Below are 19276 nucleotides of genomic sequence, written 5' to 3'. Positions count from 1 at the left end.
GCTTTCCCAGAATGTTTAAGGCAGGCAGGTCTTTGTACTATTTCCTATTCTTGATCATTTGACATTTTTCTTCTTCCATGAACATTTCCAGCCTCTCCTTATATCATGATTCTATCTTTCTGTATCATTATTTTTATTTCTTTCCAACTTTTATTTTAGGTTCAGATGACACGTGCAGATTTGTTACATGGGTAAATTGCATGTCATGGGGGTTTTGTTTACAGATTATTTTGTTACCCTGGTGATAAGTATAGTACCTGTTAGGTAGTTTTCCCTATGATCATTATTGTGAAGTCACAGATAAGCTTCTCTTAAAGTAAACCATTTTACCGAAGTATAGCAGATATGAAAAAAAGTGGAAAAGTCGTAAATGTTCACTCAAAGAATATTACAAAGTAAAAACATGTGTAACCAACACCTAGATTAATAAAACATTTGCTTCACCCTAGAATCCTCCTTTATGTTCTCCTCTAATCATTACTTCTATCCAAAGATAACCTCTATACTTCTATCATCATTGTTTAGCTTTCTCTGGGGTTTTCGGCTTTATTGACATGAAATGAAAGAATGTACTTGTGTCTGATTTCATTTGCTCAACATTATGTTTCTGAGATTCATCTATGGTGCTGCAGAAAGCAAAAATTTATTCATTTTATTTTCATTGTTGTATAGTATTAGGTTGTATGGATACCACAGCTTTATTTATCTACTGTTGATTGGCATTTAGATTGCTTCAGTTGGGGTTTTTATGAGTAACGCTGCTACGAATATAGTGTACAGGTGTACATATTTCTGTTAAGTTTATGGTTATCTAATCTGATTGCTGGATCATAAAGTATGCATATGTTCAATTTTAATAGGTACTGCCAAATATTTTTTCAAAGCACTTACATGAATTTACACTTCTACTCTAATGTTCCAGTTGTTCCACACTGTTGTCTACACTTGGTATTGTCAGTTTAGAAAAAATGGTATGCTGGTGGTTGTGTATTGGTATTTCATTTGGGTTTTAATTTGTATCAAGCTTACGACAATGATATTTAGCACCTTTTTAAAATGTGTATTAGCCATTTAAATAGCTTCCACTGCACAGTGCACTTTCAAATCTTTTGCCCATTAAAAAATGAACTTTCTGTTTTGTTCTTATTGATTTGTATATTCTGGATATGAGTTCTTCATTGGAAATATTTGTCTTGCAAGTATCCTCTACCTTTTTGTGGACTGTCTTTTAGCTCTCTTAATTTTTTAATGAAGAAAAATTCTTAATTTTAATGTTATTTAAATCCAATTTGGTATCCTATTTAAGAAATCTTTGCCTATGCCAATATCATGAAAATTCTCTTATGTTACCTTCTAGAAGTTTATTGTTTTACCTTTAACAGTTATGTATATAATTTATCTGGAATTGATTTTTTGTGTATGGTATAAGACAAAGGTTCACATTTATGAATTTAATGGTATAAGAACTCTAGACAGAAAAAAAAAACAATTAAAACAAAATTAAAACCTAATTAAGTGAAGATATATCATGTGAGTAGAGCAAGTCAATATCACAAAGTTATCAATTCTCCCTAGATTGATATACAAGATTAATGGAATCTCAATGGAAATTTCAGTAGGCCAACTTAGTAGAAATTTCCAAGTTGCCTTTAAAATTTATTTGAAAATACAAAATGTCAAAACTAGTCAAAATAGTCTTGAAGAAAATAACAAAGCTGGAAGACACACACAATCGTATGTGAAAACTTAACAAGTTTCACTAATCAGGACAATATGATTTGGTTTAATGATAGTTAAATAATACAGTGGAACAGAAAAAGAGTCCAGAAACTTATCCACACCTACAGAGTCGCTTAAATAATGACAAAGGCACAGTGCAATGCAGTAGGATGGTCTTTTTCATAAATTATGCTGGATCAATTGATTATTCATACAGAAAAAATGCTAACTTCAACCTAGCATTGTTATATAAGGCATTCTAAATGGCATTGCTTCTGTTCATTGTTTCTATTTTCTGCAAAGTTTATCTTGCAGAATAATCAGGTATATTGACTCTGCTTTCTAAGCTCAAAAGGCTACGCACATCTCTTTCTATTTTGGGCTTTTTATAGTGTTATGTTTAAGAGCCTGGGTTCTGGGATCAGAATGCCTGGATTAAAATAACGTCTCCATACTTACTAGCTATCTGACCTTGGTGCAAGTTATTTAATCTCTCTGTGCTTCAGTTTTTTCTCTCAACAACAGTAGTATCCACATCATAGGTTGCTGTGAGAATCAAGTGGGTAAAGATTTATTTTAATCTTTCACTATTCTCCCCTCTGTTATTTTACCATGAACTTGTGTAAGTTTTTATCTGGTGTTTATGTTTCTTCTTCAGTGGAGATACTGCTTTTCACAGGTCTTCTCACCATGGTCAAATGAAATTACAGACTGGACCATTACTCTGTATAATAAGCGTTAAACTAAAAATAACCTTCATTGAATGTGGTGAGTTCATTGAATGTGGTGAGTTTGTTTCAATTTGTACAAGGCACACAGGCTTTGTGTGTTAATGAGGTAACCAATAGAAGATCAAGCAAGACTATGTCTTCAGGATTCTATTCTGGTTGCTTTCAAAAAAACTTGTGGCAACCGGAGGACTTGAGAAACCAGTCAGAATTTTTTTTAAAAATTAGTTTACTAATTATATAAGTGATATATAAGAACACTTTCAAGTAAAAGTTTCAAGCACGATGAAAATATAAATAAAATAAATAGCTAAGGCTCCCTTCATTTCCCTTCTTTCCTTCTCATTTCTTCTTCCACGTGGGGCAATATGAAAAGTTTTGTATATATTTGTCTAGATTTGTTAAATGTATTACATAGATATATGTATCTACAGAAATTTTTAAAAATCTAAAATGACCATCTTATATATATGTAATCTCATAATTTTACAGACTATTTTTTCCTACTAATAGTGTATCGTGGTGAATTTTTTGTATCAGTATGTATAGATATTTAAAATTCTTGTTTATTTACATATAATGTTATTTATGTTTACATATATGTTTACATATCTGTTTACATGTTTATTTACATTATATGTAAGCATATATTTACATACATGTTGCACTTGCATGGCTATACCACAGCATGGCCATACTACAGTTTATATAACCATCTCCAACTTGATGGACATATAGACTGTTTATAATATATGTTTGAACACATATATTTGCTTATTCTTGAATAACTGTAGATTCCTACAGGCGTAATTACTGGTTCAAAGGTATGCATTTTTAAAGTTTTAATTTTCTTTTATTATTATACTTTAAGTTCTAGGTTACATGTGCACAATGTGCAGTTTTGTTACATAGGTATACATGTGCCACGCTGGTTTGCTGCACCCATTAACTTATCATTTACATTAGGTATTTCTCCTAATGCTATCCCTCCCCCAGTCCCCCACCCCATGACAGGCCCTGGTGTGTGATGTTCCTTGCCCTGTGTCCAAGTGATCTCATTGTTCAATTCCCACCTATGAGTGAGAACAAGCGGTGTTAGGTTTTCTGTCCTTGTGATAGTTTGCTGAGAATGATGGTTTCCAGTTTCATCCATATCCCTGCAAAGGACACGAACATCCTTTTTTATGGCTGCATAGTATTCCATGGTGTATATGTGCCATATTTTCTTAATCCAGTCTATCACTGATGGAAATGTGGGTTGGTTCCAAGTCTTTGCTATTGTGAATAGTGCTGCAATACACATACGTGTGCATGTGTCTTTATAGTAGCATAATTTATACTCCTTTGGGTATATACCCAGTAATGGGATTGCTGGGTCAAATGATATTTCTAATTCTAGATCCTTAAGGAATCACCACACTGTCTTCCACAATGGTTGAGCTAGTTTACACTCCCACCAACAGTGTAAAAGTGTTGCTATTTCTCCACATCCTCTCTAGCATCTGTTGTTTCCTGACTTTTTAATTATGGTCATTCTAACTGGTGTGAGATGGTATCTCATTGTGGTTTTGATTTGCATTTCTCTGATGACCAGTGATGATGAGCATTTTTTCATGTATCTGTTGCCTGCATAAATGTCTTCTTTTGAGAAGTGTCTGTTCATATCCTTTGTCCACTTTTTGATGGGGTTGTTTGTTTTTTTCTTGTATAAATTTGTTTGAGTTCTTTGCAGATTCTGGAGATTAGCCCTTTGTCAGATGGGTAGATTGCAAAAATTTTCTTCCATTCTGTAGGTTGCTTGTTCACTCTGATGGTAGTTTGTTTTGCTGTGCAGAAGCTCTTTAGTTTAATTAGATCTCATCTGTCTATTTTGGCTTTTGTTGCCATTGCTTTTGGTGTTTTAGTCATGAAGTCCTCGCCCATGCCTATGTCCCGAATGGTATTGCCTAGGTTTTCTTCTAAGGTTTGTATGGTTTTAGGTCTAACATTTAAGTCTTTAAGCCATCTTGAATTAATTTTTGTATAAGGTGTAAGGAAGGGATCCAGTTTCAACTTTCTACGTATGGCTAACCAGTTTTCCCAAAACCATTTATTAAATAGGGAATCCTTTCTCCATTTCTTGTTTTTGTCAGATTTGTCAAAGATCAGATGGTTGTACATGTGTGGTGTTATTTCTGAGGCCTCCGTTCTGTTCCATTGGTCTATCTCTCTGTTTTGGTACCAGTACCATGCTGTTTTGGTTATTATAGCCTTGTGGTATAGTTTGAAGTCAGGTAGAGTGATGCCTCCAGCTTTGTTCTTTTCGCTTAGGATTGTCTTAGCAATGCGGGCTCTTTTTTAGTTCCATATGGACTTTACAGTAGTTTTTTCCAATTCTGTGAAGAAACTCATTGGCAGCTTGATGGGGATGGCATTGAATCTATTAATTACCTTGGGCAGTATGGCCATTTTCATGATATTGATTCGTTCTATCCATGAGCATGCAATGTTCTTCCATTTGTTTATGTCATCTTTTATTTCGTTGAGCAGTGGTTTGTAGTTCTCCTTGAAGAGGTCCTTCACATCCCTTGTAAGTTGGATTCCTAGATATTTTATTCTCTTTGTAGCAATTGTGAATGGGAGTTCTCCCATGATTTGGCTCTCTGTGTTATTGATGCATAGGAATTCTTGTGATTTTTGCACATTGATTTTGTATCCTGAGACTTTGCTGAAGTTGCTTATCAGCTTAAGGAGATTTTGGGCTGAGATGATGGGGTTTTCTAAATATACAATCATGTCATCTGCAAACAGGGACAATTTGACTTCCTCTTTTCCTAATCGAATACCCTCTATTTCTTTTTCTTGCCTGATTGCCCTGGCCAGAACTTCCAACACTATGTTGAACAGCAGTGCTGAGAGAGGGCATCCTGTCTTGTGCCAGTTTTCAAAGGGAATGCTTCCAGTTTTTGCCCATTCAGTATGATATTGGCTGTGGGTTTGTCATAAATAGCTCTAATTATTTCGAGATACATTCCATCAATACCTAGTTTATTGAGAGTTTTTAGCATGAAGGGCCATTGAATTTTTTAAATTGCCCTGCAGAATGGTTGTGCTGACTTACATTTTAGTCTACCATATTTATGTCTATTTTCTCATAACCTAATTAGCATTGAACAATAAGAGTTTTTGCCCATCAATGTTGATTTAATTGGCAAAAAAGTTGGTATCTTTAGTTTCTATTTCTCTAGTTTCTATTTACTAAAGAAAATACTTCTATTCTTTGATTATTAGGGATGTCAAATATCTTTTCAAACATTAATTGTAAATTTTGTTTATATATATGTGAAATACTTTTTCATATCCTTTTTTCACTTTCTCCAGGATTTTTTGCCCTTTTTAAATTGATTTCTATAAACTTTTTAGGAATTATTGCTATCAGTACTTTGTGTGTAATACATGTTACAAATGTTATTTTCCATGCTTTGCTTTTAACCTCATTTTAATATATTTCAATATATAAAGTTTTAAATTTTATGCAGTAATTTTTACTTTTTTAAAACTTATATATATACACATATATATGGCTTTGTAAGTGGGTTAGAAAAGCTTTTCTCACATCAAGAATATAGATATATTTTGTATTTCATTATAACATTTGTATAGTTGACTTTGTATCCTACAACTTTACTAAATTCAATTATTAGTTCTAACAAGTTTTTGATGGTTTTCTCTATAAGAGATCATGTCATCAGAAAATAGAGACAGTTTCACTTCTTTCTTTCCTATGAGGATGCTTTTTATTTCTTCTCATGCCTAATTGCCATGGTTAGGACTTTCAGTACTATGTTGAAAATAAGTGGGGAGAGTGGACTTTTTTTTCTTCTTTCTGATCTTTCAACTTGTCCTCATTGAGGATAATGTGAGCAATGGCTTTATTATATTTGGCCTTTATTGTGTTGAGATACATTCTCTCTATGCCTAATCTATTTTATCATGATAGGATGTTTAATTTTGTCAAATGCCTTTTCTATATCAATTGAGACAATCATTATTATTTCATCCTTAATGTTGTTAATGTGGTATATCACATTTATTGATTTGTGTATGTATGTCAAACAGTCCTTGCATCTCAGAAATAAATCCCACTTGATCAATTGTGGTGAATGATTCTTTCAATGTATTTTTGAATTCAGTTTGTTAATATTTTGTTAAGAATATTTGCATGTATGTTCATCAGAAATATTGGTCTATAATTTTCTTGCAGTGCCCTTATCTGGCTTTGATAGCAGAATAATGATAGCCTCATAAAATGGGCTTGGAAGTATTCCTTCTTTGCTTTTTTGGAGGAGTTTGGCAATTTTAACTCATTATTGCATCTGGAAGTTTTTCTTTCTATATGGTGTGAGGTATGGATCTAATGTTATATTTTTCATATGAATTTCAAATATCTCAGAATTATTTGTTGAATAATCTATCATTTCTTCCTAATATGCAAAGTCACTTAATATTATATATTAGACTACCATGTGTATTTATGTTTGCTATTGGACTCAAGTCTGTTTACTTGAATTTTTTTATTCTGCTCTAATTCTTCACTATTTGGTTATTATGGATTTATAGCATGTCATAATATTTAGTAGAGCAAACATCCCTCTCACTGGTTTTTTTCCCATTTTTTTTTACTGTGGTAAAATACACGTAACATAAAAATTTATTATTTTAATTATTTTAAATGACTAAGGCTCCCTTCATTTTCAGTGGTATTAAGTACATTCATACTGTTGCTTAACCATCACCACCATCCATCTCCAGAATTCTTTTCATCTTGCACAACTGAAACTTTATACCCATTAAACAATAATTCCCCATTTCAACTTTCCCAGCCCCTGGCAATACCATTCCACTATTTCTCTATCTTTTGATTCTCTGAACACTTTATATAAATGGAATCACATAGTATTTGTCTTTTTGTGACTGGCTTGTTTCAATTAGCACAAGTCATCAAGATTCATCTATATTGAAGTATGTATCAGGATTTATCTTTTTAAGGTTAAATAAAATTCCATTGTATGTATATACCACATTTTGCTCATCCATTCATCTATTAATGGACAATTGGGTCGTGTCTACCTTTTATTATGTCTCTTCTTTCTTTGTTTTTGTTTTTTTCTTTCTTTTTGGTCTGCCTGAGTTATTTCAGAAGACCTGTCTTCAAGTTCAGAAATTATTTTTTCTGCTTGGTTTAGTCTTTGCTGAAACTCTCAATTGTATTTTTTTATTTCATTGATTGAATTCCTCAGCTCTAGAATTTCTGTTTTGTTCTTTGTTAAACTTCTCACTTGAATCATGAATTGTTTTTCTGATTTGGTGTATTGTCCATCTGTATTCTCTTGTATCCTACTGTTTTCTTAACATGATTATTTTAAAATTCTTTCTGGTCTTTTGCATATCTGTTACTAGAGAGTTATTGTGCTCTCCTGGAAGTATCATATTTCCTTGCTTTTTTATGTTTGATGTGTCACTACACTAATTTCTATGCATCTGGCAGAACAATTGCCTCTTTGAATTTTATGAAATAGGTTTTGTAGGGAAAGACTCATTGGCATGAGTAGGTCTTGGGGTGTTGGTTGGGTATAAGGCATTGGATCTAGATGGATGCAGTAGTGTAGTCTCCATGTACTTTGCTCCAACTGGAATCCATACTAGTGCATTTTGCAAGTGTTTCAGTGGCCTAAGCTATGAGAGTATGTGGTGGTAGTGCCATGACTTTGGCAGGTATAAACTTGCCAGACTGCCTCTCAAGTTGGGGGCACATGCATGCACATGACATGCCAACTAACTTGGGGGCTGGATCACTTGTAGTTGCTCTGTCAGCCTGGGGGTGTGTTATCTACTTGCTGGCTTAGGGGCCTCTCCTGGTTGCAGGAGAGACACAGTGGTTAGGCCATTTCAATAGAGGTTTTGTCCTGAATGGGGCTGCAAGACTGTTTCTCTGGCTGGAATTACGGGTGGTGGGGGTTGGTTTTCCTTCTGTGCGGGACCAGAGCCACAGCTGATCCTAGGCCCCAGTTTCACGCAACTGCATTTGTGGCATTCAGTCATTCATGTGGCCTTGGTGGAATGAAGAGACAGCTCCAGGGCTGGAGGGGTGCAGTAGCAACTGGTCCCATGAGCAGGGTACACTCCACAAATGGCTCTGGTGTCAAGATGGTGCAATGGTGCAGCAGTTTGGCTCACAGTGGATAGATAGGGAGTCGGGGGGTGCACACCTTATGATCCTAATCTGGAGCAAAGCAGCTTCATAAATTCCCAGCAGCTCCCCCAAACAGTGTTCAGGTTTTGGAAAGACTGTGCAATACTTCTGTAGGGAGGACTGCAGGTGCTTGCAATGGCATTGGGGGCCGGTGGGAATCTTCTGCTTATCTTTTCCCTGAAATGGGGAGTGTTGGCCTTTTAAATCCTTCGGAAGTCACTTCAGCCAGAGTGGGAGGGATTACAATAATGTGAGGAGGTGCAACCACAATGGTTTCCACCTCTTTGCCTTTTCCTCTGATTAGAAGCAGTAATCAATCATCAGAGTACAGATGCAAGATATTTAGAGAACAGAGTCTTTTGTTGCCAATCTGACTCTTGCAAGCTGTAAGTTGCTCCAAGGACACACGCATAGCTGCCTGCCATGGTGCTGAGGGGTGAGAAGTAGCTATTACTGTGCTAAGAGATAAATATGACAGAAATTAACCAAAATTTATCATCCAAGCCTTCCCCTGAAAGTTGCAAACCTTCATAGAATTCAGATTTCCCAAATAGTTACATCAGACAGTTTTTGCCAGTGCAATTGTTGTCTAAAAGGAGAGACAGATTTCTAAAACTTCCAACTCTGTTTTCTTCCTAGAATTCTCTCAATTCTTACTGTTTTTTTAAAAATTAATTTCTGAGCAATAAATTGTACAAGTAAAATCCTTAAGCTCCCTAACATGGTGTGAATTTTAATTAAGTTTTATTAAATTAACTGATTATTTTATGGATGATTCATGCCTTAGATATTGATTCTCTACAATATGGGTTGCAACTACTGCCTGTAGGCCTGCTCCTGCTTAATACCTGCTTTTGTAAACAGGATTTTTTTTTTGGCGGGGGAACACAGTCATGCCTATTTATTTGCCTGTTGTGTGTAGTTGTTTTGGTATTACAATTGCAGAATTTAGTAGCAGTAGTAGGAACCATACAGCCCACATAATATAAAATATTTACTATGTTTTCCTTTATAGAAAATGACTGTTAATCTCTACTCTACAGAAACATGTATTCAGTTGGAATTTTTTGGTTCTTGCCACATAGGTGTTATGTATTTTATGTTAGGTTCATAGATAAGAATTTAGAGTTTCTAATTGTAATTGTAAATATAAAAATATTTTTCTAAATGTTTCCATTGGAGAATAATTTTATATATTACTCTTATTTCCGGAATTATTTTATTAATCCTATTGAATTATTTTATTATTCTGAATTATTTTATTAATCCTATTGCTTTTAAGTTAATTCCTTAAGATTTTAAATTAATCAGTCAACAAATAATAGCAGTTTTCTCCTCTTTCCAAAATTTTCATCTCTCGATTTTTTTCTTTTTTTCTTGACTTGGATAAGACCTCCAGCATAGTTATTCAATGCTTGGAATGTCACTTGTCATTCTTCTTTTGTTCCTAACTTTAATAAGAATGCTCTTAATGTTTTGCTATCTAACACAAAGTTTGCTACAAAATTTTAATACATCCTATTTATCAAGTTAAGGAAGTTCCTTCTACTATTAGTCTTCTAAGATTTTTATTAACATTCTTAATGAGGGTTAAATTTTATCAAATGGTTTTTCTTCTTCATCTTTTAATATGTGAGTTACACAGCTGTTTGGGGAGATAAAACCTACCAAGATAAAGTATATTACACATTTAATATGCTACCCAATTCAGTTCACTGCTATCATGCCAACAAATTTTGAATGTATATTTACAAGTATAACAGCTTTATGCTTTTTTTCTTATGTTATATCCAATTTTGGTGTCAAGTTTGTACTTACAGAATGAATTGGGATTCTTTCTATCCTTTATATGTCATAGTGCCATTTATGTAACTTAGAAAAGAAATATAGTCAACACTAACCCTACAATTGAGTGTTCTCACAAATCATGTTTTACACGAAAAATGTTATTTCAGTGTCACAGATAATTCCCCAAACATAATAATACCCACTGTAATCTAAGATGAAGAATAGATTCATCAGACTTTTGGTTTGGCAGCAAAGCAGAGAAAGAGGTAGTCTGTTACTGTAGCAAAAATAAAAAGAGAGGTTAACCACCTGGGCTGCAGAAAGGAAACGGTCTATCGTAGGAGTTTGTCTTTAGACAATTATTTTAAGTGAGATTTTCCTATCTTAGAAATGGCCTGTATTAGAAGTCAAATGTAACCTTGAAGGTCAAGGTCATGAATGATTACATATGAAGTAAATATATTTGCTTTGAAAATATTTTGCCTTACCTTACTAATTTGAGCACTTTCAATTTTATGAATAATTCCTTTCAAGCCGAAAGCCTTAAGAATTTCTCTAGCCATATTGAGCATAACATTAATTTCCTCCTTTGTTTTCACAGTGACAGCAATTTCTGGGTGATCATACTCTAAGTAGCCTAAAAAATAACAAACTATTTTTAAATTAAATAAGAACATTATTTTAAATGTTTTATGTGGACAATAAGCTAATGTTTCTGCTCTAAACCCATGGAATACCGCTCTCAACATAGAGAAATGTATCTCTTCCTTTAGGGGCCATTATGATCAATCATAATTCACTGGTAGTGCCAGAGTTCTGCTGGATGTTTTCTTGGCAGCACTCATACTTGTGCCTAAGTCCATGGAGAAGGATGGGTAGCCTCGTTTCTAGCATTAACAGGTATACTTTTCTACCTGCACTGGACACTGGGAAGCTGCTTAGGCCTATATGTCTGGAGTTCATGACTCATTTTCTTAATCGGTGTGAATCCGAATTTTTAACTACAGATTATGTGATTAAATACGGCTTCTGATTACTTCCTTTCACTCATCTTAGGCCATTGTCCACTCAACCTGCCAGTGCATCTAGATGACTCATACATCTATGCTCTTCTGCCCATTTCATCTAGATTCCTGAAGTCTCTGAAAACTTCATCTTAGAGTCTACATTGGGCTTTTCCTTGATCATAATCTCTTATCTGGCTTGGTAACTATCTGTCATAGAAGATCTCTCAAATGACCTCATCTCCAGGTTTGCTGTGTCCTTTTGTAGCTCACCACATGGTATACAATTTTCTTGTCCTCCTATACATGAACATTATACTGTAGGATTGTGACTGTGCCACTCTCAAGATTTGTCCTGTGCCAGGAGCATGACTTGGCATGACTCAGAGAATAGGCTATTGCCATGTTTGGCACTGGGCCTCCCAGCAGATATAATAGGATTCTGCAGGATTATATTCTAATTTCAACTCATTTAAGACCTAAATCCTTAAATGGCAGCTCTGTAGCAAGTAGAGAAAAAACGTAACTTCTTTTCTTGTGTCACTCAGGAAGGTACATGTATTTCTGGTTTGGAAAAAAATGGAATTTACAAGACTATAATGGCATACATAATCATAGCATGGCAACTTGTCTAAAGAGAAATCAAAAGGCCTTCATTGTTGTATGAAGCAGAGAGAGAAAGTGTGAAGAGCTATTACACTATTTCCATCTCAACTAGAAAATAAGATTGCATTAATTGTTGAAGTTATTTCAGTATTATTAGTGAGTAAGTTTCCTCAAAGATTAGCTCGAGTTATGAAAACCATTGATTTTCTGAAGTGGTGATGATAAGAGATGGTCATGCTAAATAGGATGAGAGCTACTTACCTAGCTCTTTCGTAGCATGCTTCATATTCCTTATTACTCGCTTTAATAATATCTAAGGAACAAAAGAAATGTTATCCCCATTGGAAAAACAGACTGTTACAAAATGTCCTTACATTTGCAACTGATGGACTTTTAACCTAAGTTAATAGTTTTAAGAAAAGTATGATGAAGACGTTTTCAGGGGTTTGAATTGAATTTTGTGTTGCAGCACTTTTTGCTTCAGCTACAGTGATAGAGAAGATAAGAGGTATAACCTAGCCCGATTTTGAGACATCTGAAGGCGAGTCATGATTCTGAAAAGTGCAGGCATGGTATTAATTCCTAATATAATTTGGATGTTTGTAATATGAAATGCTATAAAACTTAATTTGTCAAAGGGAGCTAAAATTTAAAATACAAACATTAGCCCAACAGAAAATTATAGCCGTAAAACTAGTAAACTGATTTTAGTCTATGTTTTATGAACATAGGTAGGTACTTCCCCCATGTAGCTTTATGAGAGCCCCCAAATTTGCGATTCCAGGATGGCTTTCAATCTTAAGAGACTAGAAGTTTTGGCCAAGGTGAATCAAAGTAGAAATTAGGGATAATAAAACAATATTTTAGGGACTCAAGTCTTTTCATGTTTTCTCCTGTGTATCTCCAAATTCAAGTGCTAAATATCAGTGGTTAGGAAAGGTAATAAAAAACATAAGAAAATAGTTTTAAAGTTGCAGGAGGTGAAGGGAGGAGGATACTACTTTTTGTGTTCTACCACATATTGAATGTTCAATTTCTCAGCGACAAACTTTTGGGCACATAAAATATAGCATTGAAATGTTTTAAATCATCTTGAAAAGTAAAGTAAATATTGAATTCCATGTAGCTGACAAACTCATGGGCACAAAGCAGTGTTAATCTGTCTCAATCTAGAAAGTAAAAATAATATCTGGAATTTAGGCCTTAGAATTATCTTTGCTGCTTACTCACTATGGAACTTTGGGCACAATCATTTAACCTCTCTTGGCCTCCTTTTTTCTCATCTGCATAATGACAAAATTAAACTAGGTTTCCCTCTATTTTAATTATTATTTTCTTTACTTCTTTCTATTTGCTGAATCACGTGTTTTTATTTCCTTTACTGTTTAATGTGTAGAAAAGAAGGATAGAGAGAGATTAAAGAAGCTTTTGGGCATTATGAGGAAGCCCTGTTTTCTCCACCCTGCCTTCACTTCTCACCTTCCAGTACTTCCTATTTTACACGCCCATAGCCTGACAGATCTTAGAGCTTGCATTGGGAGAAAGCTAACCACTGCACATGGATTTCGTGATAGCCTCCACAAAGACAGAAAGGTGCTTTATACTAGCCTTGTAACTCGCTAATACGGTACAAGTCATTTCAGAAGGAGGCATTTGAGTAATTTACATGTAACCTAGTTTAAGTTTTTAAAGAAATTAATTAGAAAACCAGGAGTCAAAGATATCTGCATATATGAACAGAAAAAAAATGATGGATGAGGGCAACTGAGGGCTGAGTGAAGTCTTTTCTTAGTGTTTAAGGTTTTCTTACCTGTTTAATCTGTTTAGAACTTGTAATCTGATCAATTATAGTCATTACGTCTGCTTCGCCTTGGACATATCCTTTTAGTATTCCATACCAAAAGGTCTTCTGATGACTCACTCTTTTATCTATTATTTGCAGCACCTTCGGTGCTATGAGCTGAATTAAACAGGACTGCCATTAATATAAATTGCACAAATATCATTTTATGATATGTTGATTAGTTTAATCAAAATAGTTAATAATAAGAAATTATTATTTCTCAAAGATAACTACAATAACCTGCCAAGGTTCTTCGTTGTTTTTTTAGTGGTATCTTTATAACTTCATGACTATAGCTATTTCCCTATAACTAATAATTTGGGAGTACCTATGTGAAATTTATGACTTTATTCTTCACTTATTTTCCTTATAGAGAATTGGATGCTATTTTCAACTGGTTTAAATTCTTGGAAAACAATGCAATTAATCTTCTGTGCTTAGGTCATAAAATGAGTAAATTACTGCCATTTTTGCATGCTAAATCTCCTATAACACCTCCTACTAGATAGTCTGGTCAGGTGAGAAACCATCACAACCATACTGCCTGTTAGACCCCAAAATTAACTTCTCTTCTCCGTGTTTCTTTGCTGAGGGTTGAAGTCTCCAGGTTATAAGCTACCATCGTGCAATCCCCTAGCTTCTGCAGGGTTCATTGATCCCTTTGTTTTTCTATCTATGTTCCACAACCTCCATACTCTACCCTGCAACTACCTGCCACTAATCCCCAAAGGGTTTACACTCATCTTTCAAGATTCAGCTCAAGTATCACCTAATAAAGGAAGTCTTTTCTCATTCTGTGCATACTCCTGTTTTGTACTTATCCTACCATATAACATTCCAATATCTATATTACTTGTGATTTCTCTTCTACAATAAGCTTTCCAGGGGAAGAGACAATATCTAATTCATCTTCATATTCCAAGGGCCTGTGATTTAACATAAGACCATAGTTCAGAGTTTTTTGAATATATCAACAAACTTTTCTTAGGTGGTTTATCAGTTTCTTCATCTGAACTATTTGTTAGGCTCTGTACACCTTCCTATCAGAAAGAATTAATTTATCAGTGGAATACACTAGACTTGCCTTCCTCAGGTAAATTGCACTCTAGCACTACTTACGGTCCCTTAGAATACTGAAAAAGCGGGCTACTGGTTGTGTACTCTTTGACCTGCTTGATTTATGCCTCTCAGTAGCAAAAATGTTTTAAATTATTCCTTACATGTGTAAGAAAGATCTAAATGTAAAGATTCTATTAGTTTTATCTCCATACAAACTATGTTTTATTTAACTGTATTTCTCACAGTGCTTATATATGTATGTATCTTGCTTGTGTATGAATAGTGAAAAAGATAGGAAAGATAGAGTATATCTACATTCATATATATACTTATTTGTGAAGGAGTGAGTTTCATGTCATTGAAATAATCACACAGAAAATAACTACCCATAATGTTTGTTATAGAAACATGTTACTAGACAATCAAAGGTTATTTTTGAAACCATATTTCTATAATACTATATGTATTTTTTTCTTGATTTGTACAAATGTAGGCTATTTTCTTTCTCCCTGTAAATAGTTTGCATGGTTGTTTTGTTAACTTCCATCTTTTATTCCCCAAGTTTCTATAAAAATAAACATTACTTGGAGGTTAACTTATACTTACATTAATATAGAATTTCTCATGTGCTGTCTATTTAAAGGAAAAGTTGTGATGAGTATTTCTATACTTTCATATGCTCAACGAATTCCTAATATAATTTAGATGTTTATAATACGAAATGTTATAAAACTTAATTTGTCAAAGGGAGCTAAAATTTAAAATATAAACATTAACCCAACAGAAAATGGTAACCATAAAACTAGTAAACTGATTTTACTCTATGTTTTATGAAACAATCAGTAGGAATTGGAAACTGCATGATTGACTGGTTCTTTACCTTGAAAATGCGTAGTATACGAATAAATTGAACAAGTTTTATAAAGACTATTACTTCAGTCACAGCAAAAATATACTTAAGGGCTTCTATTTCAGTAAGTATTGCATATAATATGCCAGTTAATGTAATTGCTAACTCGAATAGGTTCCAGGTATGTGAAAAAAAGTCCTTCCTCATTGCTGCTATCTGTTGATTTAAAAGGAAATTACATTATCATGTTTGTTTCTGCTTTTACTACACCATTTTCCGCAATAATTTAAACATCATGTTAGGCTTTTCTCTTATCTACTCCACATGTATGAAATATCCTCAGGAAACCAAAATCAAACAAACAAACAAGTTCATCAAATTTATCCTGTAGTAAAGGAATACTCCTAGGACTATTAATTTAGGATTGGGTTTAAAGGACAGGTATAATGAAAACAAACAGATTTATATAATGACACTAGTAAAAAGTAGCAACAATGGAAAGGCAAATTCAGACAAAAATATAGTATGCCAGGGTTTTTAAATTTAAAACAAATTGCCCTAAATGCCATAAAAATCCTGGGGGTTGTGTCCATTTTTTATTATTTTATAATTTATATACAAAATGATGATCTTGAGTAGTCAAGAAAAATTAGTTTACGTTTGTTGTGATACATGTGGGCAAAGTTTTTATTAAAGTAGTTCAAGATTTAAAAATGTATTTATTAAAAGATTATGCTCTCTTCACTAAATTTACTTGTGTAATTTCATTCTGGGATAACGCAGAATAAGTTATTTTTAATTTCTCAAAAAAATTCGTAAGAAAATCTAAGTAGAAGTAAATATTTTGTCAGAATTACCTTAGCAATTCCACCAACCCTTTTCTTTATCTCAGTGTATATATTTGCAGAGCTAACATAAGGTTTCATCAACACATAAACATTGAGATAAATACATATTTTCTATGTGTGTGTTTTACTCCATAATCATGTATTCCTACCTTAGAGGTAGAATAGCTTATTAGGATGATTCTAAATAGGTCCACTAATTTGACAGTCTTTCAAATCAGATAGTTGCCAGTTGAGAAATTGTTTTTGCCGTTTTTTTAAAAAGCATATTACTTTGTTTGCTTGTTTGTTTGTTTCCTATTTTCTCCCTCACATATCTAGAGATCCAGCAAGGACAACTAGAATATTTCTTGATTCAGACAACATTCTTTAAGGATCCCTAAAAAGGGTGACTTTTTAGAAGCAACTCAAAAGAAAATAATAAAATGGAAGCACTTACAAATCTCCTACTGCTAGGCATAAAATCAAGTTAGAATACATAGTTCCTTCCCTTTCCTTGTGTTCCCTATATTAATTTGCAGGCATTAGTACCATAACTTAGTCTGAATTCTGGAAACAAAGATTTCATTGCCTTGAATCCACAATTGAAAAAGATTTTCCGGCAATTTTGTCCAGGGCTAGCTGAATGCCAACTGAAGATAGTTAAAGTAGGTTTCTAGTTAAATATGACATTTTTAGTAGAATACAAATATGGAAGGAGTTCATTTTATTAGTTAAAGTGAAATTTGAATTAGTTAAAGTTAACGTGAATATTTTAGATCCAGTATCTGTACCTGCATATTTTATCTCACTTAACTGTTATCTAATGATTAATTGATCTGCTAAATTTATAATACTGGAACAAATAATTTTTAAATTTTACAGAATTGTGACCAATAGTCACAACTGTGGTGTCTATAGTGGTTTAATGTAATAACATCTTTCTTGTTAAAAATAATTATTTGAGGGGGTTCATTACAAGAAGACTGAATAAGAACAGCTCTAGTCTACACTCCCAGTGTGATTGATGCAGAAGATGAGAGATTTCTGCATTTCCAACTGAGACACCCGGTTCATCTCACTGGGACTGGTTGGACAGTGGGTGCAGCCCACAGAGGGCAAGCCAAAGCAGAGCAGGGCATTACCTCACCTGGGAAGTGCAAGGGATCAGGGGATTTCCCTTTCCTAGCCAAGGGAAGCCGTGACAGACTGTACCTGGAAAAACGGGACACTCCCACCTAAATACTGTGCTTTTCCAATGGTCTTAGCGAATGGCACACCAAGAGATTATATCCCACGCTTGGCTCGGTGGGTCCCATGCCCAGAGAATCTTGCTCACTGTTAGTGCAGCGGTCTGAGATTGACATGCGAGGCAGCAACATGGTAGGTGGAGGGGAGGGGTCTGCCATTGCTGAGGCTTGAGTAGGTGAACAAAGCAGCCTGGGAAGCTCCAACTGGGTGGAGCCCACTGCAATTCTGCAAGGCCTGCTGACTCTGTTGACTCCACCTCTGGGGGCAGGGCATAGCTGAACAAAAGGCAGCAGAAACTTTTGCAGACTTAAATGTCCCAGTCTGACAGCTCTGAAGAGAGCAGTGGTTCTCCCAGCATGGTGTTTGAGCTCTAAGAATAGACAAACTGCCTCCTCAAGTGGGTCCCTGAACCCCATATAGCCTAACTGGGAGACACCTCCCAGTAAGGGCTGACTGACACCTCATACAAGTGGGTGCCCCTCTGGGATGAAGCTTCCAGAGGAAGGATCAGGCAGCACTATTTGCTGCTCTGCAATATTTGCTGTTCTGCAGCCTCTGCTGGTGATACCCGGGCAAACAGGGTCTGGAGTGGACCTCCAGCAAACTCCAACAGACCTGCAGCTGAGGGACCTGACTGTTAGAAGGAAAACTAACAAACAGAAAGGAATAGTATCAACATCAACAAAAAGGACATCCACACCAAAACCCCATCTGTAGGTCACCAACATCAAAGACCAAAGGTAGATAAAACCACAGAGATGGTGAGAAACCAGAGCCGAAAAGCTGAAAATTCTAAAAACCAGAGCATCTCTTCTCCTCCAAAGGATTGCAGCTCCTTGCCAGCAATGGAACAAAGCTGGATGGAGAATGACTTTCACAAGTTGACAGAAGTAGGCTTCAGCAGGTCAGTAATAACAAACTTCTCCAAGCTAAAGGAGCATGTTTGAACCCATTGCAAGGAAGGTAAAAACCTTGAAAAAAGATTAGATGAATAGCTAACTAGAATAAACACTGTAGAGAAGATCTTAAATGACCTGATGAAGCTGAAAACCATGGCACAAGAACTATGTGACACATGCAAAAGCTCCAGTAACTGATTTGATCAAGTGGAAAAAAGGGTATCAGTGATTGAAGATCAAATTAATGAAACAAAGTGAGAAAAGAAGCTTAGAGAAAAAAAAAGTAAAAAGAAACAAACAAAGCCTCCAAGAAATATGGGACTATGTGAAAAGACCAAATCTACATTTGATTGGTGTACCTGAAAGTGACAGGGAGAATGGAACCAAGTTGGAAAACAATCTGCAGGATATTATACCGGAGAACTTCCCCAACCTAGCGAGGCAGGCCAACATTCAAATTCAGGAAATACAGA

At 34.7% G+C, this 19276-nt stretch overlaps 1 protein-coding gene across 1 annotated transcript in view; it reads right to left on the bottom strand.

Annotated features, from left to right (window-relative positions):
• The window catches only part of SLC9C1 (solute carrier family 9, subfamily C (Na+-transporting carboxylic acid decarboxylase), member 1), a 133333-nt gene that overhangs the window by 38705 nt on the left and 75352 nt on the right, over positions 1 to 19276 (bottom strand). Inside the window, 4 exon segments of the mRNA XM_011969736.1 lie at positions 10956 to 11104; positions 12339 to 12390; positions 13888 to 14037; positions 15860 to 16045. Coding sequence (XP_011825126.1) covers positions 10956 to 11104; positions 12339 to 12390; positions 13888 to 14037; positions 15860 to 16045 — 537 coding nt within the window.

The sequence above is a fragment of the Mandrillus leucophaeus genome, unplaced genomic scaffold, assembly GCF_000951045.1.
Source record: "Mandrillus leucophaeus isolate KB7577 unplaced genomic scaffold, Mleu.le_1.0 Scaffold900, whole genome shotgun sequence".
Lineage (NCBI taxonomy): Eukaryota > Metazoa > Chordata > Mammalia > Primates > Cercopithecidae > Mandrillus > Mandrillus leucophaeus.
Note: the sequence above shows the minus strand (reverse complement) of the source record. Positions and strands in the feature narration are given on the sequence as shown.